Here is a 12,473-nt window from a genome sequence, read left to right on the forward strand (position 1 = left end):
TTGATCTCAAGTCAGTGTTTGGTCACGTGATTAAAGGGCAAAAGTTTCGCGGGAATTAACATGGCGCACGAGATGACAGCTACAGCAGCGGACTCGGTGCAATGTCCCGTTTGTTTTAAAGACTTCCCCCCTGCCACAATTAATGGACACCTCGACGTGTGTCTGCTCAAAAGCGTCACCGACAGCAGTCCGCCGACCGCAGACGAAAGCGAACCTCCATTAAAGAAATCTCGCATTAGTGCGGAGGCTGTGGCACCCAGCTCCACTGACAACACAACCGAGGCCCGCGCCTCCTCCGGCACGCCGTCCTCTGCGGTATTTTCTATGTTTCAGAACAAGAGTAAAGTTCAAAGTGAACGGGGTGGGTTGTTTTCAAGTAAACAACCCGCTGTCGCTGCTGTCAACAAAGGAATTAAGCGTAATTTGCCGAGCGAGGCGGAGCCCGGACCGGCGGGTACTGAGACTATGAAGAGCCGACCATGTGGCTCAAACGGACAGGCTGTGAAGACATCAAACGATGTATCACCGCGGAGGCTGCTAACGATAGACAAGCCTCTGGCGGAGATTATGAGACCGAACACACTGGATGAATACTTTGGTCAAAATAAAGTTGTAGGCCAGGAAACACTCCTCCGCTCGCTCCTGGAGACCCAGGAAATACCGTCCCTGATCCTGTGGGGACCGCCGGGATGCGGAAAGGTGGGGTGGAAGAGAGGCAGCATCCTCTACCCTCAGTGCATTTTCCTTCTGTTTTATATGCAGTAGGTAGTATGTACACCCCCCCCCTTGGCGGACCCCAGAACTATTAGTCACTATTATCAATGAGAATTATTTAAATGTTGAGTTATATTTGAATCACTTCTCTTGCTGATGAAGAGAAAGTGGTGGAGTGGGAATATAACAGGGAGAAAAAGGGAAAAGGAGGTGTTAAAGCTGTTTAATTGTTAAGAAATGTTGAGATTTTTTTATTATAAGAAACAAAAAAGTAGAAAAAGGTTGTTTTTTTTAAGACTAATTGTCTAATTATGAAAAATATTAGACACTTACAATATAGATCATTTAGTCTATAAAATGTTTGATAGGTGTGGGAAAAAGTGTCCGCCACAATTAGACATCTAAGAGTTTAAAAGCCAAAAGAAACTTAATTTACAATAATACAAAACCGAAAAAAGAGAAGCAGGAACCACTGACTGTTTTTCATGATAAATTACTTCAAAGATTAATATTAGATAAAAGACAAAGTTAAAATGTTCACAATCAATGTATCACTTCAGCACGATATTGCTACAACAAGTAGTTCCTATATACACTTTCTGCCAGTAATAGTATCTCCAAGCAAAAAAAAGGACATTTAAAGAATAAAGAAGCACCCTTTCCATAAGAAAATATCCCATAATACTAGTTTCCTGTTTTTTGTTATTTTTCAACTAAAATTAAAGATATTGCATGCTCTCTGAACATAGATTGATATTGCTCTTTGCTCTTTTGGACTTGATAAAGTGAGAGTTGAAACTTTTACAGCATGTTGAACGAGTAAGTTATTACTTCCATGGCTGCCAGGTTGGTGCTTGCAACTGTTGTTTGTCGGACCAGAATACTGCATGTTAATGACTTCTTAGGTATGCCAAGCTACTAGGGTGGATTGTCATACAGCAGCTTGCCATACTTCAACTTTGCCAACATGCTTTATTAACACTTTACCTCCTTAACTCCTTCTTTCAGTTGTCTTAGAGCGTTCAGGTTTCATAACTGAAGGGTTATTTTTGGAGCTTGTTATATGGATTTACTGTTTTTTGCTTTTGTAGGGTGATGTTGGTTTTGGTTTCTTTCTGGGACCGTTTAGATTCCACAAGGTGCTGCTTATGTTTTAATCAAATGACTCTGTATGTGTTGATGTCTTTCAGACCACTCTAGCTCATATTATTGCCAGCACCAGTAAAAAGAAGGGAACAGCTCGTTTTGTCTCTCTGTCTGCCACCAGCGCGTCCACCAATGACGTCCGAGAGGTCATCAAGCAGGCACAGAATGAGATCCGACTGTGCAAGAGGAAGACCATCCTGTTCATTGATGAGATTCACCGCTTTAACAAATCCCAACAGGTGCAGTACTGAGCTGGAAAGATGTGCGCTGATCAGTGTTTGTACTGTAAACTGCACCTCAGTCCAGCCGGTGTTTAAAATTACTATTAAAGCAGAATGATGACACTGGTTTTTAATAATACAGTTTGTCAAGCTGGTGTTTCTCCTCAATTTCTGTGTCAAATAGCTCAAAGAAATAGTTCACCACTTTGAGAAATGTGCTTTCTTGTTGAAATTTAGAGCAGAAGAAGTAAGTTAAATATGAAGCTACAGCCAGGAGATGCTTAACTTAGCTTAGCATAAAGACTGGAACCACCACAGTGTAAAAAGGACATTTTGTGGTTATAAGGGGGTTTATTAGTTGGACTGTTTTATAATATGATTCCCTCTTTGTTTGCAGGAATAACTGGACAGTTTGCATGTTAGCCTGGGTATAACCTGTCTTTACTGCTCCGTTATGAGAATGTGCTCACTCAAAATAAACACTCAGTTGAAGCCCTCTCAAACAATACCCAACGAGAGCCTTTGTTTGATTCTTGGAAACAATATTATTGTTTGTGAGACAGTAGAAGATGAAATATATTCCATTCTGTTTCTAAAACTGTGTAGCACAAATTATTTTTCAGTTATTTATTAACAAAAAAACAATCACTGGCTGTTAAATATAATTCTTAGGCTGTGTGGAGTCTTGTGTTACAGTCCCTATGTCAGCTTGCAAGGAAGCTCAGTCAGGCTTAATGAGCTGTTAAGTAATGTTAGTTTTGTCAGTCGGGTAGGCAAACAAACCGCTGAAGCATTATGGTAGGGAAACAAATTCTTACTCTTGATATGTTTCAGATATGGTCCATATATTTTTCTTTTCCCTCTCTGCAGGATACCTTCCTTCCTCACGTGGAGTGCGGGACGGTAACTCTGATCGGGGCAACCACAGAAAATCCGTCCTTCCAGGTGAATGCCGCCCTGCTGAGCAGGTGCAGGGTTCTGGTTCTAGAGAAGCTATCTGTGGAGGCTATGGGCTCGATCCTGGACAGGGCTGTGGCCACGCTGGGGATCAGAGTCCTGGAACGAGATCCAGCAAATCCCAAAGATGAAGAGCGATCAGATGGATACGAGTAAGTGGTCCCCTGGGGACTGAGCCCTCTGTGTCACACATCATGACCAGGTGTCTCGAAATCCTCTGGTCCTGAATTAGTGGGTTCAGTTAGGTAATATATGGGAGGAGTGTACTAGTAGTTGTTGGAGCCGCAGCAATCCCCTCTGCTTTGCTCTGGTCTGATATGTTGACAGAAAATAATTTGCATATGAGTTGTAGACAGTGAGACAGATGTTAACTGCTGGCTGCAGATGCTGCGTGATGACAAACTCGACAAGTATAATCAAATGTTTGTGTCAGATGTATTGTTTGGGATGCTCTGGAATCTGGGCCTGTAACCCATAGAGAGATTAAAGGGTTAGCCAGCTAACTCAGGGTTTAAACCAGAATGAAGTTGGATCACTTTTATCTAGCAGTTATCAGAGCATACTGAACATTGCTGAAGTACCAGCATCAAGGCAGACACCAGAGATATTGATGATGCTTCCTGTTTTATACTTGAAGACAGCCATCCTTGGGTCGAGTTTTTCACCATTCGAGTTGTTTGGGGTTCTGATGAGCTAAAAACAGCGGCAACCCTCAGAGGGCTTGTTCTGACAGTCCGAGAGGAGGATGATAAGAAGTGATGTATATGTCTGATTTCTTTGGTGGATTCCTAACAAACACTTATCTGACTGTGTATCTTTGAATTCATGTAATACGATAAGTCTGCAGTGAGTAGAAATACTTGTCATGAAAAACATTCTATTTATTTAACTGACTATATTTAAATGTATTGACGCTGATAAAGTATATCCAATCTATGTTATTATTTCCCTAGGCCCAAGATTTTCATTGAACAAAAAGCTCTGGACACCATAGCCTATCTTTGTGATGGTGATGCAAGAACAGGGCTCAATAGTCTGCAGCTGGCTGTTCAGGCTCAGGTGAGCTCAGTCCGGCCCAACCAGTTCGGGCCAGATGGTTCTGATGAAATACTTGTGAAGGAGGTGCACATCAAGGAAGGACTCCAGAGGTCCCATATTCTTTATGATAAAGCCGGTAAGCCCAAATGTACTTATTTTATCATTGTTACAGTTTTTGGCTGACACCTGGGTCTCCAATGATCTGAGAGGTGCCAAGTGCAACTTCGGGGCACCCTAGATCAGAATTATTATAGTTTCTGGTCAGTGTTTACATTCCACCGCAGGCCAACGTGCAGGAAGCACAGCGCACGCTCGCCGACCAGATACTGTGTGTGGAGCGGACTAACCCAGACTCCTTAGTTATTGTCCTTGGTGACTTTAACAAAGGAAACCTCACCCACAAACTCCCCAAAAAACAATTTATTAAATGACGACCAGTGAGAAGAACACACTTGATCACTGTTACACTACGGTCAGCAGAGCTTATCACGCCGTCCCCCGCGCCGCACTGGGCCTCTCTGACCACATCATGGTCCACCTGATTCCTTCATACAGGCAGAAATGAAAGCCCTGTAAACTTTTTGTGAGGACATCAAAACAGTGGACCAGTGACGCTGCAGAGGACCTTCAGGCATGTTTGGACTCCACTGACTGGGATGTGTTCAAGTACTACCAACAGTCTGGATGAGTACACAGAGGCTGTGACGTCATACATCAGCTTCTGTGAGGACTGCTGTGTACCATCATGCACCAGGGTGAGTTATAACAATGACAAACCCTGGTTCACAGCCAAACTCATTCAGTTACAGTTACAGAAGGAGCAAGCGTTCAGGAGTGGGGACAGGGACAGGTTTAAGGAGTCAAAGTACAAGTTTAGCAAGGCGCTGAGAGAAGCTAAACGTCAATACTCTAAACTTCAACATCAGTTCTCAGCTCAGACAGATAACCAACTACAAACCTAAAACCCCCCACTCCATCAACGACTTGCGTCTAGCAAACAAGCTGAATAAGTTCTACTGTCACTTCGACAGACAAAGGAGCAGTCCTGACACCATCTCCCGTGACACCCCTCACCAGCCCCACCTCACCAGTCCCTCCACCCCAGCTCAGCAGGAGCCGAGGCCACTTCACAACTCCACAACTCTGTGAATCCCTTCTCCTCCACCACAGTGACGACTCTCCAAGAGAGGGACGTCAACAGGCTCTGAGGCCCCGCAAAGCAGCCAGATCAGACTCTCTCTCTCCATCCAACCTGAAGCACTGTGCTGACCAGCTGTCTCCGGTGTTCACGGACATCTTCAACACCTCATTGGAGACATGTCATGTGCCAGCCTGCTTCAAAGAATCCACCATCATCCCTGTCTCCAAAAAAGTAAGGACCACAGGACTCAATGACTACAGACCTGTTGCCCTCACGTCTGTGGTCATGAAGTCTTTTGGGCACCTTGTGCTTTCCCACCTCAAAGCCATTATGGACCCACTCCTGGATCCCCTGCAGTTTGCCTACAGAGCCAACAGGTCTGTTGACGACGCAGTAAACATGGCCCTGCACTTCACCCTCCAGCATCTGGACTCCCCAGGAACCTATGCCAGGATCCTGTTTGTGGCCTTCAGCTCTGCGTTTAACACCATCATCCCTGCTCTGCTACAGGACAAGCTCTCCCAGCTCACTGTGCCTGACTCAACCTGCAGGTAGATCACAGACTTCCTGTCTGACAGGAAACAGCACCTGAAGCTGGGGAAAAATGTCTCTGACTCCAAGACCATCAGCACTGGATCCCCCCAAGGCTGCATTCTTTTTCCTCTGCTCTTCTCCCTGTACACCAACAGCTGCACCTCCAATCACCAGTCCGTCAGGCTCTTGAAGTTTGCGGAGGACACCTCCCTCATTGGGCTCATCTCTGATGGAGACTGCCAACAGATGGGAGATTGACCATCTGGTGACCTGGTGCAGCCAGAACTACCCGGAGTTAAACGCTCTGAAAACAGTGGAGATGGTTGTGGACTTCAGGAAGAACCCATCCGCACCCGCCCCCATCATCCTGTGTGATTCCCCAGTTGACTCTGTGGTGTCCATCCACTTCCTGGGTACCATCATTACCCAGGACCTCAAGTGGGAGCTGAGTTAGAAAGCCCAGCAGAGGATGTACTTCCTGCGGCATCTGGGGAAGTTCAACCTGCCAAAGATGATGATGCTGCACTTCTACACCGCCATCATCGAGTCTATCCTCACCTCTTCCATCACCATCTGGTACGCTGCTGCCACTGCCAAGGACAAGGGCAGACTGCAGCGTATCATTTGATCTGCTGAGAAGGTGATCGGCTGCAATCTGCACCAGGTCACATTCCTTGTAGGTGTAAAAACCTACTTGGCAATAAACAGAATTCTGATTCTGAGTTAGTTTCCAGAGTGGGTGTGCTTGTCTAGTTTAGTTTTTATTATAATATGGTAGGTATTTGTCAGGGGCCTCCTCATGCTTGTTGTGTTGACAAATGTCACCAAATTGATAAAGACTGCAACTAAAAACATGTCCTGCATAGTTTTACTTTATTTTAGTTAATTTTGTAAGTGCACAATATTTGGGTTTTTAAAAGTCTTTTTTAAAGTTTTTATTTTCATTGCAGATGTTTTTTAACACCTAGTTTGAGTTTTTGTTTACGTTTAGTTAATTATACTAAAATTGCTCTAGATTTACCAAAACACCCAGTAACAAATATTTATAATAAAGCACCTTCGCATTTTTCTGTTATTATTTAAGTGCAACCAATGTTGGCTTAGATTGAGAAATACAAATTTGGCTCCTAATTACTGGCTTACTTTTCGGTAAGCAGGTGCAAAATAATTTTTTTCTGACTTTATATCAAAAATTTATTCTCAAATAGCTCATTTAGCTCATCAATAGGTCATTCAGTGAAATTATTAAGGGAATTTGATTTGATTTATGCCCTTGAAATACGCCCTATTTATGTTTATCTTGAATGACCACTCATTGAACATAAAATTGACACAGGTTTTAGGATTAGTAAAGGGGGGTGTGTCAGACACTACACACACTACAACAGGATTCCTGCACATTAACACATTGCTACATATTTCACAAATCCACATTGTTTAATCCTCTCAGCAGGTTCAGTGTAACACCTGCCTTCACTTTAAATAACATATAAATAACACAAGGTTTTAACAGCCCTCTCATATTGCTTCCCAGAAACTGTGATCACTATCCTGTCACGGGGCTATCATATGAAGTGCACTGAATGATAAGAGGGGGGGAAAAAAACAACAATGCATGTAACCTGGGGGTGTTTATAGCCGTGCTTATGGTTGCTTAGGAGTATAATGTGTGTGTGGGTATTACAGTACACACACGTAAGGAGAGCCCCACTACAAAATTACATATTAAACTATGACTCTGATAAAGATTGGTGTGCTGTACATCCATAAAACTAGAAAGTTCTTAGTTCTATAATTTGGTATTTTCTTGACTGCAATACCTAACTGATATAAACATTTATATAAACATTTTTATTTACTCTTTCTTCCTACTATAGTTTCAGCCACTCCAATTATTTACACTTTCCCACCCTACCCCTCTCCCTGAGTATCCATGGATAACATAACGTTCAGTCTTTCATCAGTCCTCCACCTTGTCCTGTTACATAACACATCAGCTGTCCCAAAGACTGAGATTTACTGTTCCCTGGGTGATGAAACTGTCTCCCAGCTTGACTAATGACCTTAACGGAGACAAAATTCTTCCCTGCATTATGGCTTCATATGGTCAGATTTTTTTTTGTTCCTATGTATTTGTGTATTTCTTCAGACCATTGTGAAAATGAATGATTAATAACAGGCCACATGAAGAATGAGGTGTTTTGTCTTGCTACATGTGTTAATGTGTTAATTTGTGCGTGTCACTCAAAGGTGAAGAGCATTACAACTGTATCTCAGCGTTACATAAGTCTATGAGAGGCTCCGATGAGAATGCGTCTCTCTACTGGCTGGGCCGCATGCTGGAGGGCGGTGAGGATCCTCTCTATGTGGCTCGCAGACTGGTCCGCTTTGCCAGTGAGGATGTTGGTACGTAAAATTATCAAATACATCATCTCTTTTAATTATTTTTGATCACTCACTGGATTGTTATCATTAAATGTGCAGCTGGCACTCTTTTACTGATCACGTGTGTAGCTTTCCTCGGTTGTGCCTCTGCTTACATCATTAAAACAGTAGCTTCATTTGAGCCAGAGTGAAGACTGTCTTCTTCAGACAGCGGCCTGGTGATTGTTAATAAATCCCAGCTCATAACTAAAGGTGACTGCTGGCTTTATGAAATTTATTTTTGTTATTATATTATGTCTTTTGTGATAGATTTCTAAACTTTTAAAGTACATTTAATTAATTTACTGTTTGAAACCTTTGGTTCTTTCTGTTAGTTTATTAATACATTTTTATTCTTTTTTATTCTGTTAGACTTACATATGTAGTTTTACAATGTGAAATGTGTATTTGTTGGTTATTTATTACACGTATGTACTCGTTACAACAATTTTCAATTTACAGTAAAAGCAATTTTGAACATTGTTTTGAAAAGTAAATATAAAATAAAAAATAATTTCTGGTCATTTGGTCACATCAACCCAAAGACTTAAAATATTTTCTGACTAACTACTTATTATACCATCATATGAGAACACTATATGAGACCATGGACACCTTGTACTATTTCTTTACAGGAAATACATTTAATTTTATATATACACACAGGGAAATGACAAAGAGAAGATTTTGAGCAAGAAAATAAATCTTTTAATGCAGTCTGACTGGATGACCTCCGTCTCTCTCTCTCTCTCTCTCTCTCAGGTATGGCAGATCCCTCTGCTCTTCCTCAGGCTGTGTCCGCCTTCCAAGCATGCCACTTCATCGGGATGCCTGAATGTGAGGTAGGCCTACCTGACCAATCAGTGATGGTTTAGAGTCTTCAATCAAGACACTTCAACCTGATTTTTATGTTGAATGTCAGGATGAGCTTTCTAGAATTTGGCATTCAAAGGTTAAGGTCACCATGATCTCACAAAATGAGTTTTTGGCCAGAATTGATGTTTTTTCACAAGTGGTCAGACAATGAATTGGTGACACTTTTGACTCAAGGTCAAAGTTCACAGTGACCACAAACTGGCAAACAGTCCTAGACAAACACACTTTTAGTCATAGCTCAAGAATTGATGCGGCAACTATGACAAAATTTCCCACAGGTCAGTTCAGTGGAATACAACAATGAAGTCATGGTTTTTTTCTTTACCCTAAAGGTCAAAGGTCAACTTCCCTGTGACGTCAAAATATCCTGGAAAAACACTTTCTGTCACGAACAGAAGGGGAAATGTTATAGATTTATCTATATTTCACAGTTGGTCATAAACTGAATTGGTGTTTCAAAGGTCAAAGGTCATTGAGACCTCAAAGTAGGTTTTTAGGCATAATTTAAGAATGAATTGGCTGATTCCAGGTTTCACACACATGTTGACAGAGATGACACAATGAGCTAGAGCAGTTATATCTTTGTTTCACCCGCTGGTCAACAGGTGATCCTGGCTCAGTGTGCAGTCTATCTGGCACGGGCACCCAAGTCTGTGCAGATCTACAAGGCCTATGCCAATGTGAAGGCCTGTCTGAGGAACCACAAAGGCCCTCTGCCTCCGGTCCCCCTGCACCTTCGCAACGCCCCCACCAAGTTGATGAAACAACTGGGCTACGCTAAAGGCTACAAATACAACCCAGCCTTCAGTGGCTCCGTGGAGCAGGATTACTTACCTGATGAGCTGCGAGGAATCAACTTCTTCACCTGGACACCTTCAGACCCATGAGGATCTGTTGTAATGACTGACGCAGCTCGTTGTATTAGGTTTAAAAATCAAGGCGGCTGAATGAAAACAATCTGCTAAATGATCAGTTTGGGGATATAATGTAAGTTTTATGTAGCTGCTGATCCAAATTAAAACTTATAGTTAGGAGTTAAGCATCATGTCATGTTCAAATTTATCTACAATTTGACTTTAGTCTATTGTTTTTGAATATTTTATAAAGGAGAAACACACTATATACAGTTAATTTACCTCTAGATGTTCATAATGAAGTCATTCATCTTTTCAAATAAAAAACATAAATGTGCACTGTATGGCTTTGTATTCCCATAATAGATACTTAAATGTTTACCATGTTAAATACATTTGTTGGTTTATTTTTGTTCTGTTCTTGTAACATTTTCAAATATTGTTTAAACTGATTAAAATGTTTGTTTCTTTATGTTATAATCTGTATATATTTTGATGAAATACAAGACAGATATTCTAATATAAAGTGTCATTATATAGTTTATTCAGTCATTTCTTCAGTTGTGGCAACTTCTTCAGTTTTGGGCCATGGTCTGAGGGGAAATAACACAAGATTAAGTTTGTACATTTCACAAAAAGACTATATTTACTATATGTCTTCATGTAAAGTGATTCTGGTTACTTGTTTCTATTTATGTGGCTTCTCTCACCTCACTGATCCAGGGGATGAAAGAGGCCACACGGGTAAACATTGTGGGCTTCTGAGGGGTATTACAGCCCCGTCCATCCACAAAACTAGTCACTCCTTGTACATACCATTTACCATCCCTGCCCTTACAGTTCAGAGGGCCTCCAGAGTCACCCTGGAAGATAATTTAAGATGTTGGAGCAATGGAAAATAGTATTGTTTGCTTCACCCAAGGCATGGAATTGTGGTGGCTGTAACTCACATGGCATGCTGACTTGCTCTCTCCTCCTGCGCAGATCATTGTTGTCTTTGCTGAGCTACCCCACCAGTCATTCTGACTACAGACACTGTGACCCACCACAGGGAGTAGGGCCTGCTGTAGTGTAGTTGCCTGAGGACCACCAGCTAAAGAGAAAATTACATAATAATTGTGCATTTGAATAATACGTGATACAGATTGCAGTGCCATGAAATATTTAGATTTATGCAACGGAGTACGACATGAGATGACATGAGCCGGGTGATGGCAGACTTTGGCGGCAGGTCTTACAGGAGAGACGACCCCAGCCTGTGACGTAGCAGGGCTGGTTGTGGGCGAGAGTATCACCCTGCTGTGGTAGGCAAGCCAGCTGAACCTTGTCGTTGATAACAGCGCTTTTCTCCAGCTTAAGCAGGGCAATGTCATTCCTGCATAACAGGATGAAACAAAGAATGAAATGTGAGAGTAATTACATATTTTTAATTGCATACATAACACTGTGCACTACAAAACTGCACAGGGGCTGTTTTTTCTTCTCTACAGGTGAATATGTATTAATTTACATTTAAAGGACTTCTATTTGCTCAGCTGCTGTTCAACAGAAACTCTCAGGGTATAGGCACCTTTTTCAAGGACACATTTACTTTGTTAGTAATCCACAACAGATCTAAAACACTGGAGTGGTTATTTTGAGAAGGGTTAATAACTTACCCACAAGACACACAGTTGCTGTTCCATTTGGGATGGATGAACATTTTAGCCACCATAATGGACTGTTCAGGACCTTCCTCCTTTTTCATGTCATGCTCAGCAAGAACCACCCTGTACGTGTGGAATCTGGATTTGAAAATAAAAATCTTTATGATTTATGTGACTGTGGCAAAGAAAAAAAAACATAATAAGAGGAAGCCTGCATGCCATTTGCTTCGGTTTTAAAACTACAGTAACTTCCTCACGTGATGCAGTGTGCAGCAGTCAAGACCCAGTTAGGAGCAATAAGAGTTCCTCCACAAGTGGGGAAGAAAGACTCCAGAGAAATCTGCCACGGCCAGCTGTATGGACGGGCTTCTTCCCCATTCACCACACGGCTGGTGTTGGGCTGGTAGCTGGGTACACCACACCCAGACACTTCAACATAGTGAGAGACAGAACCAAAGGCAAACTGAGAATGTCTAACTTCATATATTAATTCCTGTAAAAGTGTGTTTAATGTGAACTCACCAGTTGTAACAACCAGGAGGAGGAGCAGTACCAGTTCCATCTCTTATTCGTCCAGACAACCTGGCTCATCATGCAGAGCTATTTATAGGAACCAGTCCAGACACAGCCTGGGAGTGTTCCTCACATTTCCCAGGTGGCAAAACTGCTGTGTACCAACAAAGAAGTTAGATAACAGCCGAAAACTTTACAGTAAAAAATTGTATGTGCAGATTGAGACATACCAATAACACAAGTTTTAACACCTTATAATGTGTCCACATGTTGCTCCATTTAAGGCCCCACAAAAAATTAAGATTGTTTTAATCTTACGCTGGGCCCAAACATTTTTAGCTATAGTTTAGGCAGAGGAACTATGTAATCCCTTAAAACAGCACTACTTCAAATAAATGTTAAATTTAAT

The 12,473-nt window shown here is 41.9% G+C and overlaps 2 protein-coding genes across 2 annotated transcripts; one reads left to right on the forward strand and one right to left on the reverse strand.

Moving 5' to 3' along the window:
• The first annotated feature begins 60 nt into the window (after positions 1 to 60).
• wrnip1 (WRN helicase interacting protein 1) lies at positions 61 to 10,449 on the forward strand. Its single transcript, XM_051400944.1, has 7 exons — positions 61 to 699; positions 1,905 to 2,099; positions 2,952 to 3,190; positions 3,992 to 4,212; positions 8,002 to 8,157; positions 8,938 to 9,017; positions 9,657 to 10,449. Exons 1-7 carry the CDS (start codon positions 61 to 63, stop codon positions 9,936 to 9,938), a joined length of 1,812 nt encoding a protein of 603 aa, XP_051256904.1. The 3' UTR covers positions 9,939 to 10,449.
• LOC127364307 (chymotrypsin-like elastase family member 3B) lies at positions 10,428 to 12,218 on the reverse strand. The gene is made up of 7 exons (XM_051401769.1): positions 12,074 to 12,218; positions 11,809 to 11,980; positions 11,564 to 11,689; positions 11,144 to 11,280; positions 10,856 to 10,998; positions 10,616 to 10,768; positions 10,428 to 10,498 (listed from the first exon to the last, which is right to left on the reverse strand). The coding sequence occupies exons 1-7, from the start codon at positions 12,111 to 12,113 to the stop codon at positions 10,481 to 10,483; spliced, it is 789 nt and encodes a 262-aa protein (XP_051257729.1). The 5' UTR covers positions 12,114 to 12,218; the 3' UTR covers positions 10,428 to 10,480.
• Between the last annotated feature and the right edge of the window lie 255 nt (positions 12,219 to 12,473).

Source organism: Dicentrarchus labrax, unplaced genomic scaffold (assembly GCF_905237075.1).
Source record: "Dicentrarchus labrax unplaced genomic scaffold, dlabrax2021, whole genome shotgun sequence".
Taxonomy (NCBI): domain Eukaryota; kingdom Metazoa; phylum Chordata; class Actinopteri; family Moronidae; genus Dicentrarchus; species Dicentrarchus labrax.